Source organism: Thunnus thynnus, chromosome 16 (genome assembly GCF_963924715.1).
Source record: "Thunnus thynnus chromosome 16, fThuThy2.1, whole genome shotgun sequence".
Taxonomy (NCBI): Eukaryota; Metazoa; Chordata; class Actinopteri; order Scombriformes; family Scombridae; genus Thunnus; species Thunnus thynnus.
Window position 1 is genome coordinate 30,499,862 of NC_089532.1, and position 26,319 is coordinate 30,526,180.

General features: G+C 41.0%; 1 protein-coding gene and 1 long non-coding RNA gene across 7 annotated transcripts in view; both read left to right on the forward strand.

The window, feature by feature from the left end:
- LOC137199226 (uncharacterized) overlaps positions 1 to 26,319 on the forward strand; it is a 348,155-nt gene that overhangs the window by 215,044 nt on the left and 106,792 nt on the right. The gene's annotated exons all lie outside the window — the stretch shown is intronic.
- Positions 1 to 26,319, forward strand: part of adck1 (aarF domain containing kinase 1) — a 138,932-nt gene that overhangs the window by 51,152 nt on the left and 61,461 nt on the right. For all 6 annotated transcript variants that reach the window (XM_067614150.1, XM_067614145.1, XM_067614146.1 and 3 more), the window contains 2 exons: positions 20,172 to 20,375; positions 25,812 to 25,970. In XM_067614150.1, the coding sequence (XP_067470251.1) occupies positions 20,172 to 20,375; positions 25,812 to 25,970 (363 nt within the window). The remainder of the gene's footprint in view (positions 1 to 20,171; positions 20,376 to 25,811; positions 25,971 to 26,319) is intronic.

Here is a 26,319-nt window from a genome sequence, read left to right on the forward strand (position 1 = left end):
GGGAGTTTAATCCAGATATGTGGAGCATAAAAACTGAATGCTGCCTCTCTATGTTTAGTTTTGACTCTGGAAAAAGAAAGCAGACCCATCCCAGACGAGCTGAGACGTCTGGATGGTTCATAATGTTATGAACCATCCAGACCTCTCAGCAGCAGATCAGAAATGTATTTTAGCCCTAAACCATTCAGTGCTTTATAAATCCTGCTGAGACATAAGTCCTTTAATTAATGATATATTCTTCAGGTGACAGTAAGCTAGCTTTGGAATTGTCTTAATGTGGTTGTTGAAATTCAGGTCTGTGTCCATGACTATATCAAGAATTCTGGCACATCCAATCACTGATTTGTTCAATGCACTTACCCAGTGCTTGTACTGGACCATAGTCCCCTGGTGACATGCTTATGTAAATGTGTGTGTCATTTGCATAATTATGGTAACATATTTTGTTGTTTTCCATAATCTGAGCCAGTGGAAGCATGTAGATGTTGAATAGATGAGGCCCCAGAATGGAGCCTTTGGGAACTCTGTATGTCATTTTTGTCCACTCTGATGTGTAATTACCTATAAACACAAAGTAGTCCCTGTCCTTTAAGAAGGGTTCAAACCAGTTTGGACAGAAAGTCCCACCCAGTTTTCCAGTCAGTCCAGTAATATGTTGTGGTCAACTGTGTCAAATGCAGCACTGAGATCCAGTAATACTAAGACTGGAATTCTGCCACTGTTTAAGTGGATGTCTGTGAAGGCCTTAACAAGAGTAGTCTCAGTGCTGTGGTGTCGTTGAAATCCTGACTGGAAAACATGAAAACAGTTGTTTTGTGCCAAGACGTTGGTCAGCTGTTGAATAACAGCCCTTTCAATGATTTGATATGGGCCTACAATTGTTCATTAGTAAAGTGTCTAGATTTTCCTTTTTTAGTGGCTTGATGACTGCAGTTTTCAGGGTCTGTGGGAAGACATCTGAGAAGAGAGACGTGTTGACAATTTGCAGAAGATCTAAGGCCATGTAATTTGAAATATTTTTATAGGAGTTTGTTAATAAGCCTGTAGGCAGAAAATCAAGGTGGCAGGAGGATGATTTCAGATGTTGTACAATGACCTCCAGGTTTTTGTGGTTTATTGGAAAAAAATGTGGCATACTACTTGTATTGATTTTATGTGGACACAGGAACAACACATATCCTGTACCTGATATAGAGGCACTGACCGCTTGTCTAAAGAAGGGGGCAAATTCATTATAGGCCCCAGTGGACAGAAGTTCAGAGGCTACTGACACAGGTGGGTTTGTTAGCCTGTTGGCAGTAGCAAGAGACATGCACATGCATTATTATTTTTTTTGGCGATGACGTCAGAGAAGGACCGCCTTGCATTTTGCAGTTCCAAATTATAAATGTGAAGTTTCTCTTTATAGATGTCATAATGAACCTGGAGATTTGTTTTTCACCACCTGTGTTCAGCTTTTCGACACTCTTTTCTCTATTTTGACCAGTGTGGCATTTCCCCATGGAGATTTCTCTTACCAGTTCAGAGAGAGCAACATCAGTCACCACAACCTTGGAAATGTTCAGACCCTTGGAGCTGATTAAGTCCAGTGTGCCCCTTGTTGTGTGTGGACTCCGTCACATGCTGAGTCAGTCCATAATTATCAAGAACACAACACAGGTCTTTAGTCCCTTTGTCCTGGGGGTTGTCAACATGGATGTTAAAATCACCAGTAACAACCATACAGTCAAAGTCAATACAAATTATAGACAGCAGTTCTGCCAAGTCAGCAAAAAAGGTTGCACAGTATTTATAGACAAGGCTGAAATTATTGGTACCCTTGCATTTTATTAAAATAATGCACCATTCACCTTGAACAGTGTTGAAATTAAAAGATATTTTACTATCAATGCGTGTCTGTTTGGTTAACGCTCCCATAGGATAAAAGGTCATCTCCTAGTGTTTTGTGTCTCTCTCTCACCTTTACTCATCCCAGCCAGCAGCCACAGGCTTTTGTTTTTTGTTTGACTCTAATTTTATTACTCCACAACACCTTACACTTCATTGTTCACGTGTTCACACCTACATTACTGATGTTACTGACTGACACACTCCATATTACAGGTAGTACAGGTAAGCTATTGTTTGCTTGTGTGACTGTGTGTGGATTTGAGGGAAAGGACAATACATTTGGGGTGGCTTTGCTAGGTAAGTTTCACAATTTGTGTATGGCTTTAGTTTTGTAAAACATTTTGTTGTGTTGTTTCTTTCTTGGATTTTGCGGAGAGTCTAGTTTGTTTGTTTGTTGTTTATGTTGGTGGCAGGTGGTCCAGATGACACTGTGTTGTAGGGATGCACAATATTATTGGCACATCATCGGTATTGGCCGATAAAAGCTCTAAAATGAAATTTCGGCACTGGTGAATTTTGCCGATCATGAGAGGCCGATATGTCGTCTTCTCCTCCGCCGCCTGACTGTGCTTCCTTCAACGGACTGTGTCACCCTGATGGTCCCGGTGCTTCCTCCGCAGGCTCCGGGACCGTCAGGGTGAAACAGTCCATCGAGGAGCTGCTATGTTCGGCTGCACAGATAGGAAACACTTCGGCTGACAGGATGTACCACTCTTTTTGGAAAAAAAAAAACTTCTTCTTTTTGGTTTATAACGGCAGTTGGCAACCAGCGTATTAGGTGCAGCTCTAGAGTTTTCAGTGAGTTCATTAGACAGACAGGATTAATTGTGTAGGATTTAATCTCTGGTCCACACTCCGGAGCTGAAGATGGCGGTAATGCACCTTATACGCTGGTTGCCAGCTGCCGTTATAAACCAAGAATAATTTTTTTTCCCCAAACGGAGCGGTACATCCTGTCAGCCGAAGTGTTTCCTATCTGTTCAGCCGAACTTTGCAACTCCTCAACGGACTGTTTCTCCCTGATGGTCCCGGTACTTCCTCTGCAGGCTCCACTTCACTCAAGCTGCTCGTCAGACCCACTGCTTCTTCCCAGTTTAACCTGAATAACAAACCGGGGCTCGATGCTCTGGTTGGATCCACATAGAGAGCTGAGGCTAACAGGTTAAAGTGGGAAGAAGCCGTGGGTCTGATGGGCAGCTTCAGTGAAGTGGAATCTGCAGAGGAAGCACCGGGACCGTCAGGGTGAAACAGTCCATGGAGGGAAGCACAGTCAGGCGGCGGTGGAGATGGCAACAAATCGGCCTCTCATAATTAGCCGAAATGGCCGATGCAGATATTTCTTTTTAGAGCTTTTATCAGCCAATACCGATGACATGCCGATAATATCGTGCATCCCTAGTTTAGATAGAGGGTAAACTCCAACCCAGGTTTAGAAAAAAGGTAATAGCCAAGCATGGTCAATGTAAAGGTTACAAGACCATCTCCAAAGAGCTTGATGTTCCTGTGACCACTGTTGCCAATATTATTAAGAAGTTTAAGGCCCATGGAACTGTGTCCAACATCTCTTGACGTGGTTCCAAGAGGAAAATTGGCTCGAGATTGCTCAAATGGTCGAGAAAGAACCAAGTAAAACTTCAGTACAGATCTAAACTGATCTTCAAGTTCAAGGTACAACAGTTTCAAGTCGCACCCTCTGTGGCTGTCTGAATGAAAATGGGCTCCATGGTAGAAGACCCAGGAAGACCCCACTTCTAAGAGGGAGACATAAAAAAGCCAAACTGGACTCTGCTAAAATGCATGTTGACAAGCCACAATCCTGCTGGAAGAATGTGCTTTGGACAGATGAATCAAAATTAGAGCTTTTTGGTAAATCCCACCAACCCTATATTTACAGAAAAAAATTGAGCTTTCAAAGAAAAGAACACCATGCCTACTGTGAAACATGGAAGAGGCTCAGTGATGTTTTGGGGTTGCTTTGCTGCCTCAGGCACTGGGTGCTTTGAATCTGTGCAGGGCACAATGAAATCAGAGGACTATCAAGGCATTTTTTTTTCTATCTTTTTAACACCTAAAAAGTATGAAGGATAAAATTTGGATAAAATTACCATCAGTGCTGAATTATGTTGTGTGAATTTATGGGTTTATGGGTTTTTATTCAGTCAGAATGCAAATCAGTTAAAATGGAAGGAATGAGGATAAGGCTACTTTATATAATTTACTTAAATTCATAATCCAGGGTCACAATTGTGAAATTAAAGTCATAATTGTCTCTCTTTTTTTATAATAAGACATTTTTTCAGCTTTTATTTTTTATTCCTAGCATTGTGAGATTAAATGTGAAATTATGACTATATCACAATTCTCAGAAGTTTATTTTTTCCACATGGCACCAGTGGGAAAAATGCATTATTTTTATTAATCATCCTGCAAATATAAGGATTGAATTGGCTTAAAATTGACTAATTTGTCATTTTGGTTTGAGAGGTATACAATGTAGGTTTTACCATGAAAGTGGGCAAGGGATTCAAGATCTAACCCAGAAATCTACTTTGTGCCTGTGCACTTTATGTGTGATAAACCGCATTAATGATTAAACCAGTTATGTGTTAGGAAAAGCTTTTACCTTTACCATTCCATTCTGACATGAGTAGGTGGTTATGATGTTTTTGTTGGTTTTTTTTGTTTTTTTTTAGAGGATTCCTAGTGCATCTTTAAGCAGGAAGGCTCATCTGGTAATCTCTGGCGACTTGTTTTTTGTCGTTTCTTTGTCATCATTGCCCAGACGGCTCTCATGTCAAATGGCCCTGTGGGAGCACGCCTTGTGTTTGTGTGTATGGGGGTGTATCCATGGTGTGTATTGTCGGGGTTACAGAGGTTAAGGAGAGCTAATTTCATGGCTTTTTATTTACACTGGTCTCGGGAGAGGGGCTCCTATAAGCATTATCACCTCCAGCTGGTTCACATGGGACAGACAGGATGGGAACATAACACACACACACACACACACACACACACACACACAGACACACACACACAATATTATTTGTTCAATTATGAATAATTTTCACCTGTATACATGAATATTTTTATTTACTCTTTTTAATTTCTTGTTTCTTCTCCTGTGGAATTTTAAAGGTTTATTTTTTTACTGTGTCTGTTCTTCCTGGCTTAGGCCCCTTTGTTCCGGCACACAATTATATTTTAGACAATAGTGAGCTTACTTGGCAACACGATGACTGCAGGCCAGGCCTTATCACCCAAAATCAGTGGTTGACCTCATCAATGCTCATGGTCTACTGGACAAATCAGTGTTTATTAGATTTAAGTGCCTTATTGCTGAAACACAAGTGACAAGAAGTCAAGAAATCATTTTAAAGTGACAGGAAACATGATTTAGTATTGTATTTCTTCCATATCTATCATGCTATTTATTGTGCAAAGCATAAAAAAAGTCACAGAAAATAAGAGACGTAAGTGGCTGCATTTATATAGCATTTGTATCCAAAGTGCTTCATAGTGTTACTGCAGCTCATTCACCCATTCACAGCCACACATCGATGGCAGCACGCTACCATGCAAGGTGCTGGCACAACCGTTGGAAATTGCAAATTGGGGTTCAGTATCTTGCCCAAACACTTTGACGTGCGTTTGTTGTTTTTTTGCAGAAAAAATACAAAGTACTTATTAGTTGTTTCCTTTCACTGAGGGGCAGAAAGTGTGAGGACACTGTGGCGAGTCAGTCTCAGTATCTGTGCTAGTAATACACCCTGGCACACCAAGAAGACTTGGTGTTTCGCCATGAAGCAGGAAGTTGTAGCTTGAATGTACATTGTCCAGTCTGCACCACATTTCTCATGCTTGATAAGAATCCTGTCCTGAACACATCTACATGTCAATATTGAGTCACAGTCATAGTGCCACCTACTACCAAGAGGAAGTCTGCCTTATATGACAAACTTCATCTGATTCACATCAGATTTTCAAGATGTGGTCTACAGTTGATATACAGCAACATAAAGTGTTCTCTAGCACCACATAGTGGACACAGGAAATGATATTTAATTCCTTCGTGTAATGTTTGATACGAGTCCAGTCCTGAACACATCTGCATGCCTACAAAAAAAGCCCTTCGACTAATCTGTGCCCAGACATGCATAAGAGTGCAAGGGCCCGATCATCGCTGCTTGCAGCTTTAATTTTCTTTTTGTTTCTAGAAATTATGAGCACCAGCTCCTGATTATTTACAAATCATTGGGACTGTCATTTATTTAGATATATTAGTAGGCTATTGCCATATTTTTTGACACTTTTATGACCTCAGTACTACACAAGCGCAGCCTGTACAGCAGTGACTTGAAATGTGGTACTTAGCTAAAGCTAATTCGCAGCAAGATACCCCCTTTATCCACAGACAACATTCACAAACTTCTACACAAGATTGCAGGGCTTGAAACCAAAATCCACCAGTTTGAAGTGAACGTGGAAGTGAATGCCATGGACTTTACCATGGACTCAAAACAGTGGACAACAGCAGGCTATCACAAGGCTAATTAGCACAAAAGAGACTACCAAGAAACAGAAGGGCTGTGTATCAGGTAATAAATCTACAAGTGGTAGTCCTCCCTGGAACTCTCTTGGAGAAAAACCTAAAATTAAATCATTTGCCTTTGAAATGTGAAGGTTGAGTAACAGGCAGAGCCCAGAGCACTGAGATTTGTGATGCGCCTGGCTGACCTGCATTATCATCCAGGTAGAGCACTTCTTCAACCCCTGTTCTTAGTAGGACACAGCTGTAGACATCTACGAAAGGGAGAACTATGAACAAACCTTCTCACCAGCCAAGTGTACAACTTGAAAACAGATTTACTCCAGTGTTGCAGGACCCTGAATTTCTGTCAGATGACATAGATGGATGGATGCCCTTCTCTTCTTCACGTAGCAGGGTAAGAACTGAGAGTAAGTCTGAAAGCAAAAGGCTACAGAGAAAGACCCAAACTCTGATTGTGGGTGACTTTGCTGTAAAAGATGTGCAGTAAGTGCACCAAAATACTCTGCTTTCCCAAGGATATGGTCTCTGGCCTGGCAGAATGAATCTTGTATATTGTGGCTGCACACCCAACTGTGAAAGATATCATAGTGCTAATAGGTACCAATGATGCTGTGAAACAACAGTCTGAAGTACTGAAATGAGACTTTATTGATCTGTTGAACATAGTCAGCTCTCTGAATGCTGTTCATCAGTGGCCCTCTACCGCCAGTCAGAAGAGGAGTTGAGAGATTCAGGAGACTTGCTGACTGAACACATGGCTTTCAACTGCATGTACCATCCAGTCAGTGCATTTTATTGACAATCTCATCTTTTTCCGGGACCGTAGACATCTTTTTAAGGCAGATGGAATTTGTCTTAAAGGTTCCATATGTAGGAATCAGAAATTCCTTCTCATTAGTGACATCTGTGTTAAAGGCCCTCTGCCAAGGGCAAGAGACAAGAGGAATCAAAACAAGAAGACATAACACAATGCGGTGCAAACCTTGAAAGAGACCCACCTCAGCCCCCGCCTGAAGAGAGCATTAAACATGAGACAGAGCCAAGAGGGAGATTTTCCACCCTGTGAGGATTCACCTTCTTCATCCCCCCAGACCCCATCCAGGTCACCCTCATTTCCAGTCACCCTTTCTCACCCCACCCACCCTGGAGTTCACTGACCAGGTGAAAGAGCTGGTGACTACTGGGGCCAAACTTACACCCTGCCCCTTCCCCCACCCTACTCCCATTATCTCTCCCCTAAACCCTCCTTGGCGTCCACCTCCACCATTGGCTCAGCCAGTTTTTAACACAGTTACAATGCCCCATCCCACTCGACCACTCCACGGTGGCATTGCAATCATCCTCTGTCTCCCCAGCCTCATAGAAGCACAGCACATCCAATTATCAAGACAAACTGACAAAATACAGCAAGCTCTAACTTATATCTGCTGGGTCCAGGCTACAAGGCTAATGGCACTTATGACTATTCCCAGGACAAGCTGGGGCCAAATGTGCTGGTAGCTTTCTCAGTTCCTGTCGTGACAGGTAATTCAATTCAATTCAATTCAATTGTATTTATATAGCGCCAAATCAAAACAAAAGTCATCTCAGGGCACTTGTCACATAGAGCAGGTCTAGACCATAATCTGGTTACTGGTTGGTTGAGAGGGAAAGAAAGAGGGAGGGGGAGGGGAGGGTGGAGACACAGAGAAGCAGAATAACAACAATAACAATAATAGTAATAAGGATGTGATTAGCAACAACAAACAGCAGCCATAGCTGGAGAAAGACACCAACAGGACTGCAAAGTTTTGGGCCGGATCCTGGGGTTTCCTGCGAGATGAGAAAGCACAAAAAACTGCATCATGGGAAGTCCCTCAGCAGTCTAGACCTATAGCAGCATAACTAAGGGCTGGTCCAAAGCGAGCCTGGCTCGCCCTAACTACAATCTTTATCAAAAAGGAAATTTTTAAGCGTAGAGAGGGTGATGCCCCCGGACCGAATCTGGAAGAGACTGTAGGAACCACAAGTAAGCCTGCATTCTGGGAGCGCAGTGTTCTAGTGGGATAATAGGGTACTATGAGCTCTTAAAGATATGATGATGCTAGACCATTAAGCACTTTGTAGGTGAGGAGAAGAATTTTAAATTCAGTTCTGGATTTTGCAGGAAGCCAATGCAGTGAAGCTAAGATGAGAGAAATATGATCTCTTTTTCTAGTTTTTGTCAGTATATGTGCAGCTGCATTCTAGACCAGCTGGTGAATCTTTAGAGACTTGTTTGGGCAGCCTAAGGAATTTCAATAATCCAGCCTAGAAGTAACAAATGTGTGGACTATTTTTTCTGCATCTTTTCGAGAAAGGATGTACCTGATTTTTGCAATATTACGTAAGTGAAAAAAGGCAGTCCTTGAGATTTGTTTTATGTGGGAGTTAAAAGACATATCCTGATCAAAGATAACTCCCATATTCTTTATGGTGGAGCTGGAGTCCAGGGTAATGCCATCTAAAGTAGCTATATCATTAGATAATGAGTTTCTAAGGTGTTTAGAGCCAAGTACAATAACTTCAGTTTTGTCTGAGTTTAGTAGCAGAAATTGCAGGTCATCCATGTCTTTATGTCCTTAAGGCATGCTTGGAGTTAAGTTAACTGACTGGTTTCATCTGGCGTCATTGATAAATATAATTGCGTATCATCTGCATAGCAAAGAAAATTTATGGAGTCTTTCGAAATAACATTACCTAAAGGAAGCATATATAAGGTGAATATTATTGGTCCAAGCACAGAACCTTGTGGAACTCTGTGTCTAACTTTTGTGTGCATGGAAGATTAATCATTAACATGTACAAACTGAAATCGATCTGATAAATAGGACTTAAACCAGCTTAATGCAGTTCCTCTAACGCCAATTAAATGTTCCAGTCTCTGTAATAGGATGTGATGGTCAATTGTGTCAGATGCAGTACTAAGATTTAAGAAGATAAATACAGAGAGAGGTCCTTTGTCGGATGCAGTTAGGAGATCATTTGTGACTTTCACCAGTGCTGTCTCTGTGCTATGATGCTCTCTAAATCCTGACTGAAAATCCTCAAATAAACTATTGTTATGTAGAAAGTCACATAACTGATTGCTTTCTCAAGGATCTTAGAGAGAAGTTGAAGATTAGATATAGGTCTATAGTTGGCTAAAATGCCTGAATCAAGAGTAGGCTTCTTAAGAAGTGATTTAATTACAGATACTTTAAAGCACTGTGGTACATAGCCTGTTACTAAAGACGGATCGATCATATCTAGTAAAGAAGTGGTAACTAAGGGTATGACTTCCTTAAGCAGCCTAGTTAGGATGGGGTCTAAGAGACAGGTTGATGGTTTATATGAAGAAATCGTTGAAGTTAATTCAGGAAGGTCAATTGGAGAAAAACAGTCTAAATATATATCAAGTTTCACAGCTGTTTCTAAGGTCCCTGTGTTTGTAGATAAATCAGTGCCTGTTGAGGGCAGGAGGTGATGAATTTTGTCTCTAATAGTTAGAATTTTATCATTAAAGAAGCTCATGAGGTCACTACTACTGAAAGCTATAGGAATACATGGATCATAGAGTTATGACTTTTTGTCAGTCTGGCCAGATGCTCAAAAGGAACCTAGGGCTGTTTTTATTCTCCTCTATTAATGATGAGTAATAGGCAGCTCTGGCATGACAGAGGGCCTTCCTATATATTTTAAGACTATCTTGCCAGACTAAGCAAGATTCTTCTAGTTTGGTGGAATACCAAATCCTTTCAAATTTTCGCGATATTTGCTTTAATTTGCGGGTTTCAGAGTTATACCACGGGGCTAACCACATATGATTTATTATTTTCCATTTTAAAGGGGCGATAGAATCAAGTGTTGTTTGCAGTGAGCCTGCAGCATTATCAACACGATTATCAGTTTGGGAGGGACTAAAATGAACATAAGAGTCCTCTGTAGTATTGAGACATGGCACTGAATTCAATACTGATGGAATTCCTTCCTTAAATTGAGCTACAACACTATCAGATAGACATCTAATGAAAACATTTTTATCTAATGGCGTGAAATCCAACAATGGGAATTCAAAAGTTATGAAGTAATGGTCTGATAAAATAGGATTTTGTGGAAAAACTATCCAATGTTCAATTTCGATGCCATAAGTCAGAACAAGATTGAGGGTGTAGTTTAGACAGTGAGTGGGTTTATTTACACTCTGAGAGAAGCCAATTGAGTCTAATAATGAGATAAATGCAGTGCTAAGACTGTCATTATCAACATCCACATGAATATTGAAATCACCTATTACAATTACTTTATCTGCACTAAGTACTAAGTTTGATTAAAAAAAAAACTCTGAGAATTTAGATAAAAATTCAGACTACGAGCCAGGAGGACGGTACACTATAACAAATAGAATCAGCTGTAAAGTTTTCCAGGTTGGGTGAGAGACTAAGAACAAGGCTTTCGAATGAGTCATAATTAAATTTAGGTCTAGGGTTGATAATTAGGCTTGAGTTGAAGATGGCTGCAACTCCACGTCCTTGGCCAGTGTCTTGAGGAGTGTAAGTATTAATATGACTGGAGAGAGTGGATTCATTTAGGCTGACATACTCTTCATGACACAGCCAGGTTTGAGTAAGACAAAATAAATCAATACCATAATCTAGGACTAGATCATTTACTAATATGGCTTTAGATGATAGTGATCTAAATGTAATTCTCCTATTCTGTTGTATTATTCTAGAGGTGGTGTTAATTTATATTTATACTTTTAGAGAGTGACTCCTCTTTTATTTATTTTAGATTTAATTGATTTAAGTGGTCAGGGGACAGACACAGTTTCTATGTAGTTTTGGGTGGGTAACTGCTCTAATGGAAGCGCATGTAGGACTGCAACTCTGCCTCCTGGTCTCAACTCTGGGTTGTCATGGCTTTGGTCTACTTATAAACTCAGCCATATTTCTAGATATGAGAGCAGCTCTATCCAAAGTGAAATGTATGCCGTCTCTCCTAATCAGACCAGGTCTTCCCCAGAAAGTTTGCCAATTGTCTATGAAGCCCACATCGTTTGCTGGACACCATCTCAACAGCCAGCGGTTGAATGATGACATGTGGCTATACATGTCATCACTGGTCAGATTTGGCAGGGGCCCAGAGAAAACCTGGGGTCCGACGTTGTCTTTGCATATGTACACACCAACTTGACATTCATTTTAGTGACCTCCAATTGGCGTAATTGGGAGTCATTCCCGCTGCCATGAATAACAATTGTATCATATTTATGGTCAGCCTTAGCCAGCAGTTTTAAATGTGATTCAGTGTCGACCGATCTGGCCCCAGGAATGCATTTGACTATGGCTGCTGGTGTTGCTAACTTCATGTTTCTCACTATGGAGCTGCAAATAATCAGAGTTTGTTGCTCAGCGGGTGTGTCACTGATTGGGAAGAACCTGTTTGAAACGCAAACTGGTTGGTGGTGAACCATAGGCTTCTGCTTAGGGCTATGCTTCCTTTGGAAAGTCACCCAGCAACCCTGGCTTTGCAGCTGCTCGGGAATTACCGGGGGAGTAGGAGCTACGCTAGGTCGGTCCGCACTGGCTACTGGGGGCTTGCTAACTACATTAGCTAGTGATTGGTTTTCCATGGTGTGGAGCCACACTTCCAATTCACTGGTCCTTGCCTCCAATACTGCAAATAAGCTATATTTATTACACATACCATCATCACTAAAGGAGACAGAGGAATAACTAACCATATGACAAATCGAGCAAGAGAGAGCATGAGAGCAAGAGTGAGAGAGAAGCCATCGTTAACTGCTTAGATTAAGTTAGCTGCTAAGCTAACTGCACAGCTAAAATAACTAACAACTGTAGGATCAGCAAGAAAAGTCGCTAAAAGAAGGAGAGCTAAGAGTGCTTGAGTAGAACTAGCATAAGGTTAAATGTGCAGCAGGTATTTATCCACAATAATGAGAAATATAGCAGAATTAACTGAGTTAAGAGCAGCAAAAAGACTCAGTATCAGTAAACACAGTCGGCAACCAGTGAGCTGGTAAGACTCAAACCAGCTCAGTACTGTGCAGGGACAAGGACTGCCTTGTGTCTATAGGTAATTGTGCATCTGAGCAGACAATAATGATGTGGAGATCCCCAAGGCTCCATTCAGGGGCCTCTTCTGTTCAACATCTACATGCTCCCACTCAAATTATGGAAAACAACAAAATGTCTTACCATAATTATGCAGACAACACAAATTTACATAACCATATCACAAGGGACGATGGTCCAATACAAGCACTGAGTAAGTGCATTGAACAAATCCATGATTGGATGTGCCAAATTTTTCTTCAATTAAACAAAGGTAAATTTGAAGTAATTGTTTTTGGAGCTAAAGAAGAAGTCAGTGCTCAGCTTCAATTTTGTAATGTTAAAAACCACAAACCAAGCCAGAAATCTTGATGTAGTGGACTCGCCAAGTGTATAAATTAGGTTTCAAAATTGTGGAAAAACAATGCCATTATCGAGAGGCACTGCTCTGCTAACCTAGAATATCTCAAAGTTAAGTGTAGACCTTTCTATCTGCCCAGAGAGTTACATCTACTGTTGTGATTGCAGCATACATTCCCCGGATGCTAAAGCTAAGCTTGCAATGAAAGAACTGCATGCTGCCATAAGCAAACAACAGATTAGACACCCAGCTGATGCTAAGGCGCTAAGTGTTAGGATAAGGGTCATGCTAGTACCCCCCCACGTCATTGATCTACCATTTCAGGCCAGCCCAAAAACTCCTGAACACAGAAATGATGAAAAACAGATTAACACTCTAACTCTACAATGCAGAACTACAAAGTTCACAGTCTTTTCACATGTTTTCAGCAATTATTTTCTAACACGTATAATGTGTTTCAAAAGAAATCTCAGATTTTCCTTTACACAGACTTTAAAGGACTTATGTCTCAACAGGATATGGAAAAACTTGTCCATGTGTTTATCTTCAATAGACTACTGTAATGCTATCTTTCTCAAAAATTGATCAGACAGCTTCAGTTGATTCAGAATACTGCTGCTTGAGTCCTCACTAAGATCAGATTTGGTCACATCACTCCAGTTCTCAGATCTTGACAAAGGCTTCCTGTTTGTCAATGAATTGATTTTAAAATGCTGCTGTGGTTTATAAAGCACTGAATGGTTTAGGGCCAAAATACATTTCTGATCTGCTGCTACGTTATTAACCATCCAGACCTCTCACATTGTCTGGGACAGGTCTGCTTTCTGTCCCGAGAGTCAAAACTAAACATGGAGAAGCATTCAGTTTCATCTCTCAAAATATTGTTGCTGTTGTTTAGATAATGCAAATAAAAGAATTATTTGGTTAATGTTAGGAAAAGATTGTTGCGATGTTTAGAATAAGTAGATTCCATGGTTAAAGGTTCTATATGTAGAATTGTGAAGCAATTTACATGTCTTAATCGTTTATATTGCCAGTGAGTTACGAGTAGTAATGTAATGTGAAAAATGAGACATTCCCCAACTTTCTGGGTTGTCTGTAACACCCTGTGGACCAATTTCTATGTGGAAGACGTGGGCCGGATTTCCCACAAAAATCCAACAGAAGTGACATTTTTGCGCACTCCCAAGTGCCTTGCCTCTCTCCCACTAATGTCAACAAGCAACCAGCATAATGACACAACAACACAACAAGAACAGTGCTATCTGATTAGAAACACCCTGCAGATATTAGTTGTCCAGCTAATGAGGCAGCTAGCTGCCTCCATCAACCACTACACATTTCACAACAAAACACCCCCACAATGACAAGTCACCCACTCCTGAGCACACACAGCTAAAACATTATTTCTTCAGCAAAGGAGCAGAAAACCAGCTCCAGAGCGATAGCAGAACATAGCTTACCCCTTTTGTTTTTCCTGTTGGTAGTCCAAAGGTTGTAATAAACACACATTTCACATCAAAATCACAGTACATTGCTCCCCAGCCACAGCAAGTTGCTCCCTGTCCACAGCGTGATGCTCCCTGACCACAGCGCATTGCTGCCCAGACAGCCTGTTGCTCCCTGGCCACAGTGCATTGCTCCCTGACTACAGCTTGTTGCTGCATGGCCATAGCGTGCTGCTCCCCAACCGCAGTGCATTGCTCCCTGGCCACAGCTCACTGAGCCTACGAGTGTTTAGTAAACACAGTAAAAAAAGTTGCCAGTTGGTGGTTTGTGGGTTGGGTCAGGTGAGGGTGGTAACGCATATTTGTGCAAGCTGGGTGTACAGATTGGCTCACACCAGGCAGCGGCCAAAGTGCAGTAGGATCCTCTGTGTGTGTGTTTGTGTGTGAGCGAGCACATGTACAGAGGGGGGGCTGACTGACTGGGAGTGAGGGATGCTTTGCTGAAACACGGTGCAAAACACAACGTTAGAGATCTTTTATGTGAAGTGTAAGCAAGGAAAAAGACATCACCTGCAATAGTCTTGCACCGCAAGCGCTAGGATGTTGACTGCAGTTAATTTAACAGCCACAGATATCACTAAGGAGAAGGAATTTCTGATTCCTATATATAAAACCTTTAAGAGAAGCCAGTGTTGACTGTCTGTAGACTAGGTATGAATCCCAGTCTTTCCAGGTCCTCAACGTTGTAGTATGCACGTCAATCCTTGACCGTCTCCCTACACCTTTTCACTATTCTATGAGAATCTCCTGCTTTGGAACTCTATGTGTGTGTGCTGTAATTTTTCTTGAGAGGGCTGTCTCAGCTTGTATATTGCCATGAAATGTCCTGAGCGTATTCATGGAACCCTTGCTTAGACAATATTTGGTTCTATCAGGTCAGAAAGTCAACATTGCACATAAGATAACTCAGGTCAAAATTAATGTTGAGTTGGTGTGTACGTATGCAAAGACAATGTTGGCCGCATGTCATCATTAAACCACTGGTTAACAAGGTGGTGTCCTGCAAACAATGTGGACTTCATAGACAATTGGCAAACTTTCTGGAGAAGACCTGGTCTGATTAGGAGGGACTGCATACATAAAATCTAAAAACAATAAACACCACTAATGCAGTAGTACAACAGAATAGGAGCATTAAATGTGGATCTGATATCTAAAGCCATATTAATAAACAATCTAATCTCAGATTTTTATATTGATTTATTTTGTCTTACTGAAACCTGGCTGTGTCATGAAGAATATGTCAGCCTAAATGAATCCAGTCCCCCAAGTCATATTATTATTCACACTCCTCGAGACACCAACCAAGGAGATGGAGTTGCAGCCTTTTTCAACTCAAGCCTAATAAGTAACCCTAGGCCTAAACTTAATTATAACTCATTCGAAAGCCTCATTCTCAGTCTTTCACACCCAACTTAAAAAACTTCCCAGCCAATTCTATTTGTTATAGTGTACCGTCCTCCTGGCTCGTAGTCTGAATTTTTATCTGAATTCTCAGTTTTTATCAGATCTAGTCCTTAGCACAGATAAAGTAATTATAGTAGGTGACTTTAATATTCATGTGTACATTGATAATGATAGCCTTAGCACTGTGTTTATCTCACCATTCGACTCAATTGGCTTCTCTCAGAGTGTAAATAAACCTACTCACTGTTTTAACAAACACCCTTGACCTTGTTCTGACATATGGCATCGAAATTGAGCATTTAATAGTTTTTCCACACATTACTTAATAACTTCTAAATTCCTATTACTGGACTATAGGGCTGTCTTGATATCAGATTTTCACAACACAATTATCGTGGCCAAAAGAGTTCATAATGACGATATTATCGCAATCTCTATAGAAAATTTGAAAAAAGAAAAATAATGCTATCAGTCAAATCATCTTTAACTTTGTTTATTGTGTGTTTTGCCTCTTTGAATGAATTACAACCAAAATATGTGTGTAGGGAGGTGGAGAGAGTCTGTAACCATAACTGTACATAGTTTGAAAGACGTACACACTGAAGTATAAGATTTTTATTTCTGCCTAAATATGTTTTTGCGAACAGATGCCTGCAGATGACCTATAGCTGTGACTTATTAGCTGAAAAACACAATGGGGCCACAGCATGGAGTCTTAACAAGTTTGATGTGGTAAATGGACTGCATCATACACCAAACAAATAATGCAGATACTGTGTGTTAATAGAGTGAGTGGTGCTAATACAGTACATGTTTTGGATGATTAGATAGGGGAGAGTGGGGTATGATAGTTACAGACTTTAATTTGAGTAAGGTTGGGATTGCAAGAGTTTTACTACTAGTAGTATTTCAGTGTGGTATAAGTGTTTTCTCTTAAAGGGATTGTGTGAATTTTGAAAAAGTTTGATATGGTAAATGGACTACACTTATAGTCACCATACACCAAACAAATAATGCATATAAAAAGATGCATATAAAAGAGTCAAAACAAGTGCTATGGTGGAAAAGCAGTTCATATAAAAAGTGAATCACAGCAAGCTATTTATATTTATGTAATTTCCATGTTGTGGCTTTATAAAAAGCAATCAAGCATCATATGGTCATTTTTGGAATTTCATTGGCTATTTGAAGCGCCAGTCACCGGCAGAATCTGTTCCTACACAAAAGAAGAGGGGCAGGCACCTCCTTTCAACGCGGACTCTCGTTGGCTATTGTAAGCTGTGGACAGGACATGGAAGCTCCTATTGGGTCAAGTGAAGTATCAATCAAAAGGTCAGAGCGCAGCTGCCATTTTGATACCAAGATGTGGCTAATGTTTACAAGCAACACGAGTTCTGACACAAGCTCTGAACTAGAACATAGGCCATAGTTGGTTGGTGAGTGTTTTTGAAACTTTATTTTGGAGTTTGATTGTGATTGTAGCTGTTGTCAGGCTGTTGTCTGGCTTTGTTGGAGAAGAGCACTTTCTGGTTTCACTCTCTGAGTTTCAATTGGTGGGTCACTAACAGGGTTCACACCCTCTATTGTTGCCTTGCTGTGAAAATCTGAAAGGGGTGGGTTCTGCCGTGATACTTCCTGTTATTTAAACATAAACTGTGCTGTAGCATCAGCAGAAGCAACAGCCCCTGTGTGTGAGCCCTTATTGTGTTAAGACCGAATTGTTTAAAGACCTGTGAATCTACCTGCGTGAGTCCACCGGGTGAGGACACTGAACTGTGAGTCCCTTTCTACTATCTATTCACTTAACTCGCCTCTCTCACCATGTGCTACAAAGATATCCCTGTAATCCAAGGCTTTCGAAAAAAAATGCACCTGTCATAGACAGTGCAACCCTGAAAACCTCATTTCAGTCAGAAAAGCTTCTTCTACTCAGTCCTCCTTTACTCTTGGTCTATGAAATAGCCAATTGGCTGTATTATCCAAGTACTTGCTAATCTTACAGACATTCAGGTATTAGCCCTGACCGAAACCTGGATCTTCATTTCCAAACACTGGAAATTCACTAAGCTTTTCACCACTTAACATCAACTCCTCCTTTGAATACCATGCAGAGTCACTGCTCCTGTTAAGCTGTTTGTGGTTGTCATATACCACCCACCAGGGTGTCAACTGGGGAACTTTGTTGTCGAACTTGACATGTTACTCTCAGCCATGCCTGATGACGACACACCACTGATAGTCATGGGAGACATGAATATCCATACTGACAAAACCTAAGCAGCTGACTTCCTGTCACTTCTGTCCTCCTTTGACCTCAAGACAGGTCTCCACCCCTCCCAAACACAAAGCTGGCAATACTCTTTCAATCTTTATCTGATTTTGACATGGAACTGCTCCACAGCAAATCTGACTGTCACTCCCCTACATCTGTCTGACCACTTCTATATTCAGTTCACAGTCACCTTACCAGAACATCCTCATGTTCCTCCACAAATGGTCTCCTTCTACCGCAACATCCGGCCCCTCACACCAACTCAACTTTCCAATTGGCTACCCTGCCTCCTCATAGTGAATTTTCCTCACTCCCATTCATTTAGGCTACAGACACACTCTGCTCCTCACTAGCCACCTCTCTTAACAATCTCTGCCCTCTAACATCCAAACTTGCTCACATCAACCCCCCAGTCCATGGCTCACTGAAGTCATCAGAGAGCAAAGGGTGGAAATCAGAGCAGCAGAGAGAAAATTGCATAAATCCAGAGAGTCCACTGACCTCAGTGACTATCAGGATCTCCTAACATCGTGATGCCCTGTGGCGCCACAGACGGGCGGAAAATCTGCCTCCTCCTCCACCCTCCACTCTACTCACTGGAGACATCTTTGCCTCATTTTTTACTGATAAGGTCTCTGCCATCAGTAACCAGTTCTCTGAGCCTGACCAACTCAGTTTATAGCTGCTAGCTAACAGGGCCACACTCTCCTCATTCCTCTGACCGAGGAGGAAATCTCCAAACCTCTGCTAGACTCTCGTCCCACTACCTGTCCACTGGACCCAATACCATCCAACCTGCTACAGAACATTTCTCCTGCACTTAACCTTGCAGTCACAGACATCATCAACTCCTCACTTGTAACAGGTGTTTTCCCCACCGCATTTAAGCAAGCCCGAGTCACCCCGCCGCTCAAAAAACCTACATTCAACACAGCCCAGGTTGAAAACTACAGACCGGTTTCCCTCCTGCCCTTCCTATCAAAAATACTTGAGTGTACAATCTTTAACCAAATCTCTGAATTCCTTTCTGGGAACAACCTGTACGACCCGAATCAGTCTGGCTTAAAGCAGGGTCACTCTACTGAGACTGCACTGTTGGTTATGGAATCACTATTCTCAGCTAGAGCTGCTGGTCAGTCCTCAGCCTTTTTGCTGCTGGATCTGTCAGCTGCCTTTGATACAGTTAACCATCAAATCCTCCTCTCCACAGCCACTGAGCTTGGTATCTCAGGATCCACCCTTCACTGGTTCACGTCCTACCTCTCAGGGAGATATTTTAGAGTATCTTGGAGGGGTGAAGTGTCCAAACCTCACAGCTTATCCACAGGCATTCCCCAAGGGTCAGTACTTGGTCCCCTTCTTTTCTCATTATACACCACCTCACTTGGCACAGTCCTCAGCTCCCATGGTTTCTCATACCATTGCTATGCTTATGATACCCAGCTCTTCCTGTCATTCCTGCTAGAAGACCATACAGTCATGGCTCAGGTCCTGTCATGCTTTGCCGATATATCAGCATGGATGAAAGAACGCCACCTTCAACTTAACCTCTCTAAGACGGAGCTCCTTGTCATCCCAGCCAGTCCCTCTATACAACACATCAGTGTCCAGCTCAAATCAACCCAACTCATGCCCACGAAGTCTGCCCGGAACTTGGGTGTCATGATCGGTGACCAACTAACTTTTAAAGTTCAGGTGGCCTCAGTCACTCGGTCATGTCGGTTTGCCCTGTATAACATCAGGAAGATCAGACCCTACCTGTCTGAGCATACAGCACAACTCCTGGTACAGGCTCTCGTAATATCATCCATTGACTACTGCAACTCCTTACTGGCAGGTCTCCCAACCTCTGCAAATGATCAAGAAAGCGGTGGCACGGCTGGTCTTCAACTAGCCCAAAACAGCACGTCACCCCGCTGTTGATATCCCTCCACTGGCTCCCTGTTGCTGCCCGCATCAAATTCAAAACCCTGACACTTGCTTATAAAACAGCAACTATAACGGCTCCTGCCTACCTGAACTCCCTCATTCATTCTTTTTTCCTAGCAGAGCTTGAGACTGTTAATCCTGTTTCTGACTTGTAATTTTTTCTCTGTTCCATCACCTGTAGGTGCATCGGCGTTCAGCGGAGCGTCTTCGAGATTTGTGCTGTGCCAATCGGGGTACTTTCATCAAGGTGGGCCAGCACCTCGGTGCTCTGGACTATCTCCTACCAGAGGAGTACACATCCACACTAAAAGTGCTCCACAGCCGAGCTCCCCAGAGCAGCATGGAAGAGATCCAGCAGGTCATCAGAGAGGACCTCGGCAAGGAGGTGAATCCATATAGATTAGATCTTTGTACAAAATACAAAAGAAATTATCTTCTCTTCAAATAATTAAAGTAGTTATCTATCTAAATAAGAGATTTTGGAGGTGTTGAAGGGGATGTGAGGCATTAACTAACAATTTGAGTCATAACTCACTCACCTCTGAACACATCTCCATGATACACATATTTTTAGATTCAGTGTGACTTACACTTCCTGAAGATCTCAGATGATCTCTCATGTGCTTCATGGATAAACATCCATAAATTGGCATAGAAATAATAGAAAAACAGCTCCCTATAACTCCAGGGCCCATATTTTAACCGTGCAAGTGCACCAACAAGTGCAGCATTGTAGGTCTTAGGTGCACTGACTGTGTGGGTGTCTCCATGTGCACCTGCTATTTTGGTTTATGTATGTGCAGCAGCACATCATGCAAAAGGGCTGGGTGAAGGTGAATATAGATCAGAGAGTGTGGTGACTATTAAATACTCTCTCAACCAGTCACATCACCAGCTCTGAAACAGCTGTGCCAATCACAGTTTAACCTGATAAAGACAGTTCAACAAACTGAAAGCTTTTCTTCAGGAAATGTCTGGATTAGGGGTGTTATGATATCTGGTATTAACGATAACTGTGATATTTAAAAAATGAAATATTGATATCATGTTAATAATTCACATATAATAATATCGTGTTAATAATCCAGCGCCTCTTAAAACCCCTTAACATGTAAAAGTTAAGTACACAACTATGCTATGTACACAACTCCTGTCTTTAAGTGGGTACTCATGGGACACATCTTTGGAAAGCTAAGATTCTTGTGATTCCATTGATGCAAACAATTTCAAGATACAGTCACATCAGCAGGTACAATCAAGGTTTCAGACCACTAGCAAACAAACAATTACAAAATTCACATTACTCATCTATGAAGCCTCATATTACTCCACTGACTGATACAACTCCAACAGAAATGGTCTTGTTACAATGGCAAATGCTCAGTAAAATATTTATTGGATTGGATCGATGTAATAATATGAATATTTAACACATTATTACATCAATAAATATCCACAAACGGTTGTTGTATTATTTCAGATTGGCCAGCAGATGTCCTAATCTTCCAACATATTCTCTGTCATAACTTGCATTAACTTGTACACATTAGCCATATCTTGGTATCAAAATGGTAGCTGCACTCTGACTTTTCTATTGACACTTCCCTCGACCCAATAGGAGCTTCCATGTCCTGTCCACAGCCTATAATAGCCAACGAGTGTCCGCATTGAAAGGAGGTGCCTGCCCCTCTTCTTTTGTGTAGGAACAGATTCTGCTGATGACTGGCGCTTCAAATAGCCAATGAAATTCCGTAATTGACCACATGACGCTTTATTGCACACAACATGGAAATTATGTAAATATAAATAGTTTGCTGTGATTCACTTTTTATATGAACTGCTTTTCCACCATAGCACTTGTTTTGACTCTTTTTACATGCATTATTTGTTTGATGCATGATGACTATAAGTGCAGTCCATTTACCATTTACCGCATCAAACTTTTTCAAAATTCACACAATCCCTTCAAGTGAAAATACTAATGCCACATTGTAATACTACAGTAGTACTATAACTCCTGCAATTAAAACCTTACTTTAATACAAGTCTGTAACTATTATACCTTACTCTCCCCTATCTAAGCATCCAAAACATATACTGTATTAACGCCATTCAATCTATTAACACACAGTATTTGCATTATTTGGTATAGTATGACTAACCCTTTCATGTATGAATTATTAAATCAAAGAAATGACATTTTTATTGTTTCTTTTTACTCTTAAGTGAAAAATCATGCCAATAACATTTTTAAAAATATTTTATTTTGAAGGAGTTATCCAGCAATGAAGACATGTAAAGGTCAATAATGAGTCATAGTAATAGTGCCACTTACTGGCAACAGGAAGTTATAGTCCTTATACTTTTACTAACTACTCCTAGCAGGTTAACCAGATCCACCTCAGATTTGGACAGCTACGTTGTAAGACCTTGATGATGCTAAATGCAGAAGCTTTTGACTTTTCTGTTGCCATGGCAATGCATTACTCGCCATGAAACAGGAAGCTGTCTTAGATGGGTCTTGGGCCTTCAGTGTAGCAAAATTTAAATTTGACGTGGATGAACGAAATTTGGTAGGCACATGTATCATGTCCAAATGCACAAGAAAGCCTCTTGAAGCCATACCCTAAATCCAACAGGAAGTCCGCCATTTCGTATTTACTGTGCAATTTTTGTGCACTTTTTGCCATTTCCAGGCTTTGTATTTTATCTAACTCCTCCTAGACATTTAACCCAACCGACTTCAAATTTGGTCAGTGTCATCTAAACACCTTTGTGATGAAAATTTATCAAAATCTTAAATTTTCATTGAATACACTTGCTGTGGCGATGCAGCAAACTTTGATGTTTCACCATGAAGCAGGAAGTTGTAACTTGAATGTATATTGTCCATGCCTGCAATAAAAGCCCTTAGACTGCAGCGTGCCCCGACGTGTGTTAGGGTGCGAGGGCCCGATCATCACTGCTTGCTGCTTTAATTGTTATTATTATTCTCTGTAAAGAATCACATTTTTGAGGGGCTAAAGGGGCTCCAAAACTTTCCACGTTCATCAGAAGTGGTAAAAATTTAATATTTTATGGGTCTTGGGCATGGGTGTGGAAAAATGGCTCCATAGCGCCACCTACAAATTTCAAATTTGAAGCCCATACTGAAGTTAATACTGACTCATTGTCATACTGCCACCTACTGGCAACAGGAAGTTACAGGTGCTGTACTTTTATGACTTTTGCCTAGCAGGATGAACAGATCCACCTCAAATTTGGTCAGAAAAAGCCTTAAAACGTTGATGATTCTATATGGTGAATATTGTGAGTTTTAGTTGAACGCCTATGCCATGGTGGTGCTGTGAATTTCGATGTTTCGCCATTGCAAAGCAAACTGTTGTAACTCTACTCCACATGGTCAGATCCTTCCCAAATTTCACATGTTTGATAAGAGTTCCGGTTTGAAAACATGTACAGGCCCATATTGAATCATAGTAACAGCGCCACCTACTGGCAACAGGAAGTTACAGGCCCCATACTTTTACTAAGTACTCCTAGCAGGTTAAACACATCCTTTGGTCAAGGTCAAATTTGGTCAGCTAAGTTGTAAGACGTTGATGATGCTAAATGGTGGAGCTTTTGAGTTTTCATCAAAAGCTGTTGCCATGGCAATTCATTATTTGCCATGAAACAGGAAGCTGTGTTTGAGGGGCTAGGTGTGCTTGAAAACTCACGAGACTTGGCACACGTGTCAGAAGTTGTGTATTTAGTTGCCTGATATGGTTTTTGGACTTGGGTGTGGCAAAGTGACTCAAGGGTACCCTCTAGAAAATTTCAAAGTCAAATCCCCCACCTTTAAATTTGTCATAGATTAACTAAATTTGGTAGGCAAATGTATCCTGTCCAGCCACTCAAAAAATCCTTTGTAACCATACCCTCAGTCCAACAGGAAGTCAGCCATTTTGAATTTAGTTTGCAGTTTTTGCCATTTGCAGGCGTTATATTTTAATGAACTCCTAGTGATTTAACCCGACCGACTTCAAATATGGTCAGTGTCATCTAAAGCCCTTTGTGATGAAAAGTTATCAAAATCTTGACTTTTCATCCAATGCCCTTTGACAACAAATTTCCATGCATCCTGCCATGAAACAGGAAGTCGTTGTAACTCAAATGTATAGCGTCTAATCTTCCCCAAATTTCTTGATATGCTTGATAAGGGTCCCAGCCTTAACACATCTCTATGTCAATATTTACTCATAGTCATAGCACCACCTACTGGCAATTAGAAGTTACAGGTGCTATAATTGTACTACCTGTGCCTAGCAGGTTGAACTGATCCACCTTAAATTTGGTCAGAAAAGCCTTAAGACCTTAATGATGCTATATAGTGCAGATCGTGAGGTTTCATTGAATGCCTTTGCCATGATGGCGTGGTGAATTTCGATGTTTCACCATGAAAAAACAAACTCGACTCCACATGGTCAGGTCTTTCCTAAATTTCACGTTTGACAAGAGTCATGGTCTGAAGTCATGTACAGCCCAATATTGAATCAGTAATAGTAATTAGTAATAGCGCCACCTACTGGCAACAGGAAGTTATAGGCCCCATACTCCTACTAACTACTACTAGCAGGTTAACAAGATCAACCTAAAATTTGGTCAGCTAAGGTGTAAGACAATGATGCTAAGTAGTCAATTGGGTGCTGGGGGTAGCAGGGTGTTGAGAGACACTATAACTGTCTCTCTAAAAGACACCTGGGGCCGCTGTGGTTCAGAAGTAGAGTGGGGCTTCGGCTAATCGGAACATTGGCGGTTCAATCCCCAGCTCCTCCAGTCCACACATCAAAGTGTCCTTGGGCAAGATACTAAACCCCAAATTGCTCCCAAAGGCTGTGCCATTGGTGTGTGAGTATATGTGTGAATGAGCATTAGAAGCTCCTCATGATTAGCAGGTTAGCACCTTGCATGGTAGCCTCTGCCATCAGTGTATGAATGTGTTTGTGAAAGTGCTTTGAGCGGTCGGAAGACTAGAAAGGCGCTATATAGATGCAGTCCATTTACCATTTACACTTTTAGAATGTCTTTTAGACACTACGCATAACCCCTACACATACTCACACACACTAAATCCAATACACTACCTCAATAAAGCGCGGTTACTTATTGGATCACCTGATCCTCTTGCACTACTGCATTATGTCTATTCTATATTACTGTATTGTAGAACTGCTACAGTTTTTCAATGCTTGTATCAATTCAACCTTGCACACTATATTCTTTATATTCTCTACTATTTATTTATTTATTTTATTATTTAAAATTATTATTATATTTAAAACCTTAATTTAAAATCTTCTAAAGTTTTAATATCCTCTTTTTATTTTACATTTACACTACCTTTTCACAAAGCTCAGCCTTAATTTACCTTAAATGAAGAGAGAACCAGGCCTTTATAAAAGAATTTATAAATATACTTTATTGTATTTAGTATGGTGCCTAGAGTGTTTGTTCTGTTTTGATCTGCTTTCACATATGTTATTTTGCTGTTAATACAAACTCAACACTTCCTCAATATTTATCATGGCAACTAATTGAAATAACATAAAAAAATTAAGACATTTGTACCTACATGTACACCCCTCTGTCTGTAATATGTCTAGCCTCCTTCAGTTGTACAGTATAGTACTGACAATAGCTTGTAAATAGGGATGATCAGATTAATGATCACACTATTCTCCCACTCCCAACTTCACACCTCTTTCGCTTCTATCTTCCCCTGGTTTACCTTCTGCTTTCTCCCACTCTTTCCCTCTCTGCATCTATCTCTCTCCTGCAGCTGTCAGAGTTATTTGTCTCCTTTGAGGAGAAGCCGCAGGGTGCCGCCTCCTTAGCTCAGGTCCACAAGGCAGTGCTGCATGATGGGAGGACAGTGGCCGTCAAGGTCCAACACCCCAAAGTCCAGAGACAAAGCTCCAAGGACATAATGGTGATGGAGGTGAGTCTGTGTGTGTAAAATTACTCTGAAATAAATGAAGAAGTGTTAGATGTGGAAGGAAGTTTTAGGCACAGAACTGAATGTACTGTACTTAGTGGCCTCTAGGGGTCACACAATGCTGACACAAAAAACAAATGCACTCGAAAAGGGAATTCTTTGATTTTTTTTTTGCATATTACCAAAGAAACCCATGAAACATTATGCAACATGTGTCACACTACTGTTTTTTGTGTCAGCAGTCACAACAGAAAAACAAACAAACTGGAATATCAGTTTGGCATATAATACTGCATCACAGCAACAGGCTGCAACTCAGCAACAATAACGTGTGCCACAACTCACATTTTAG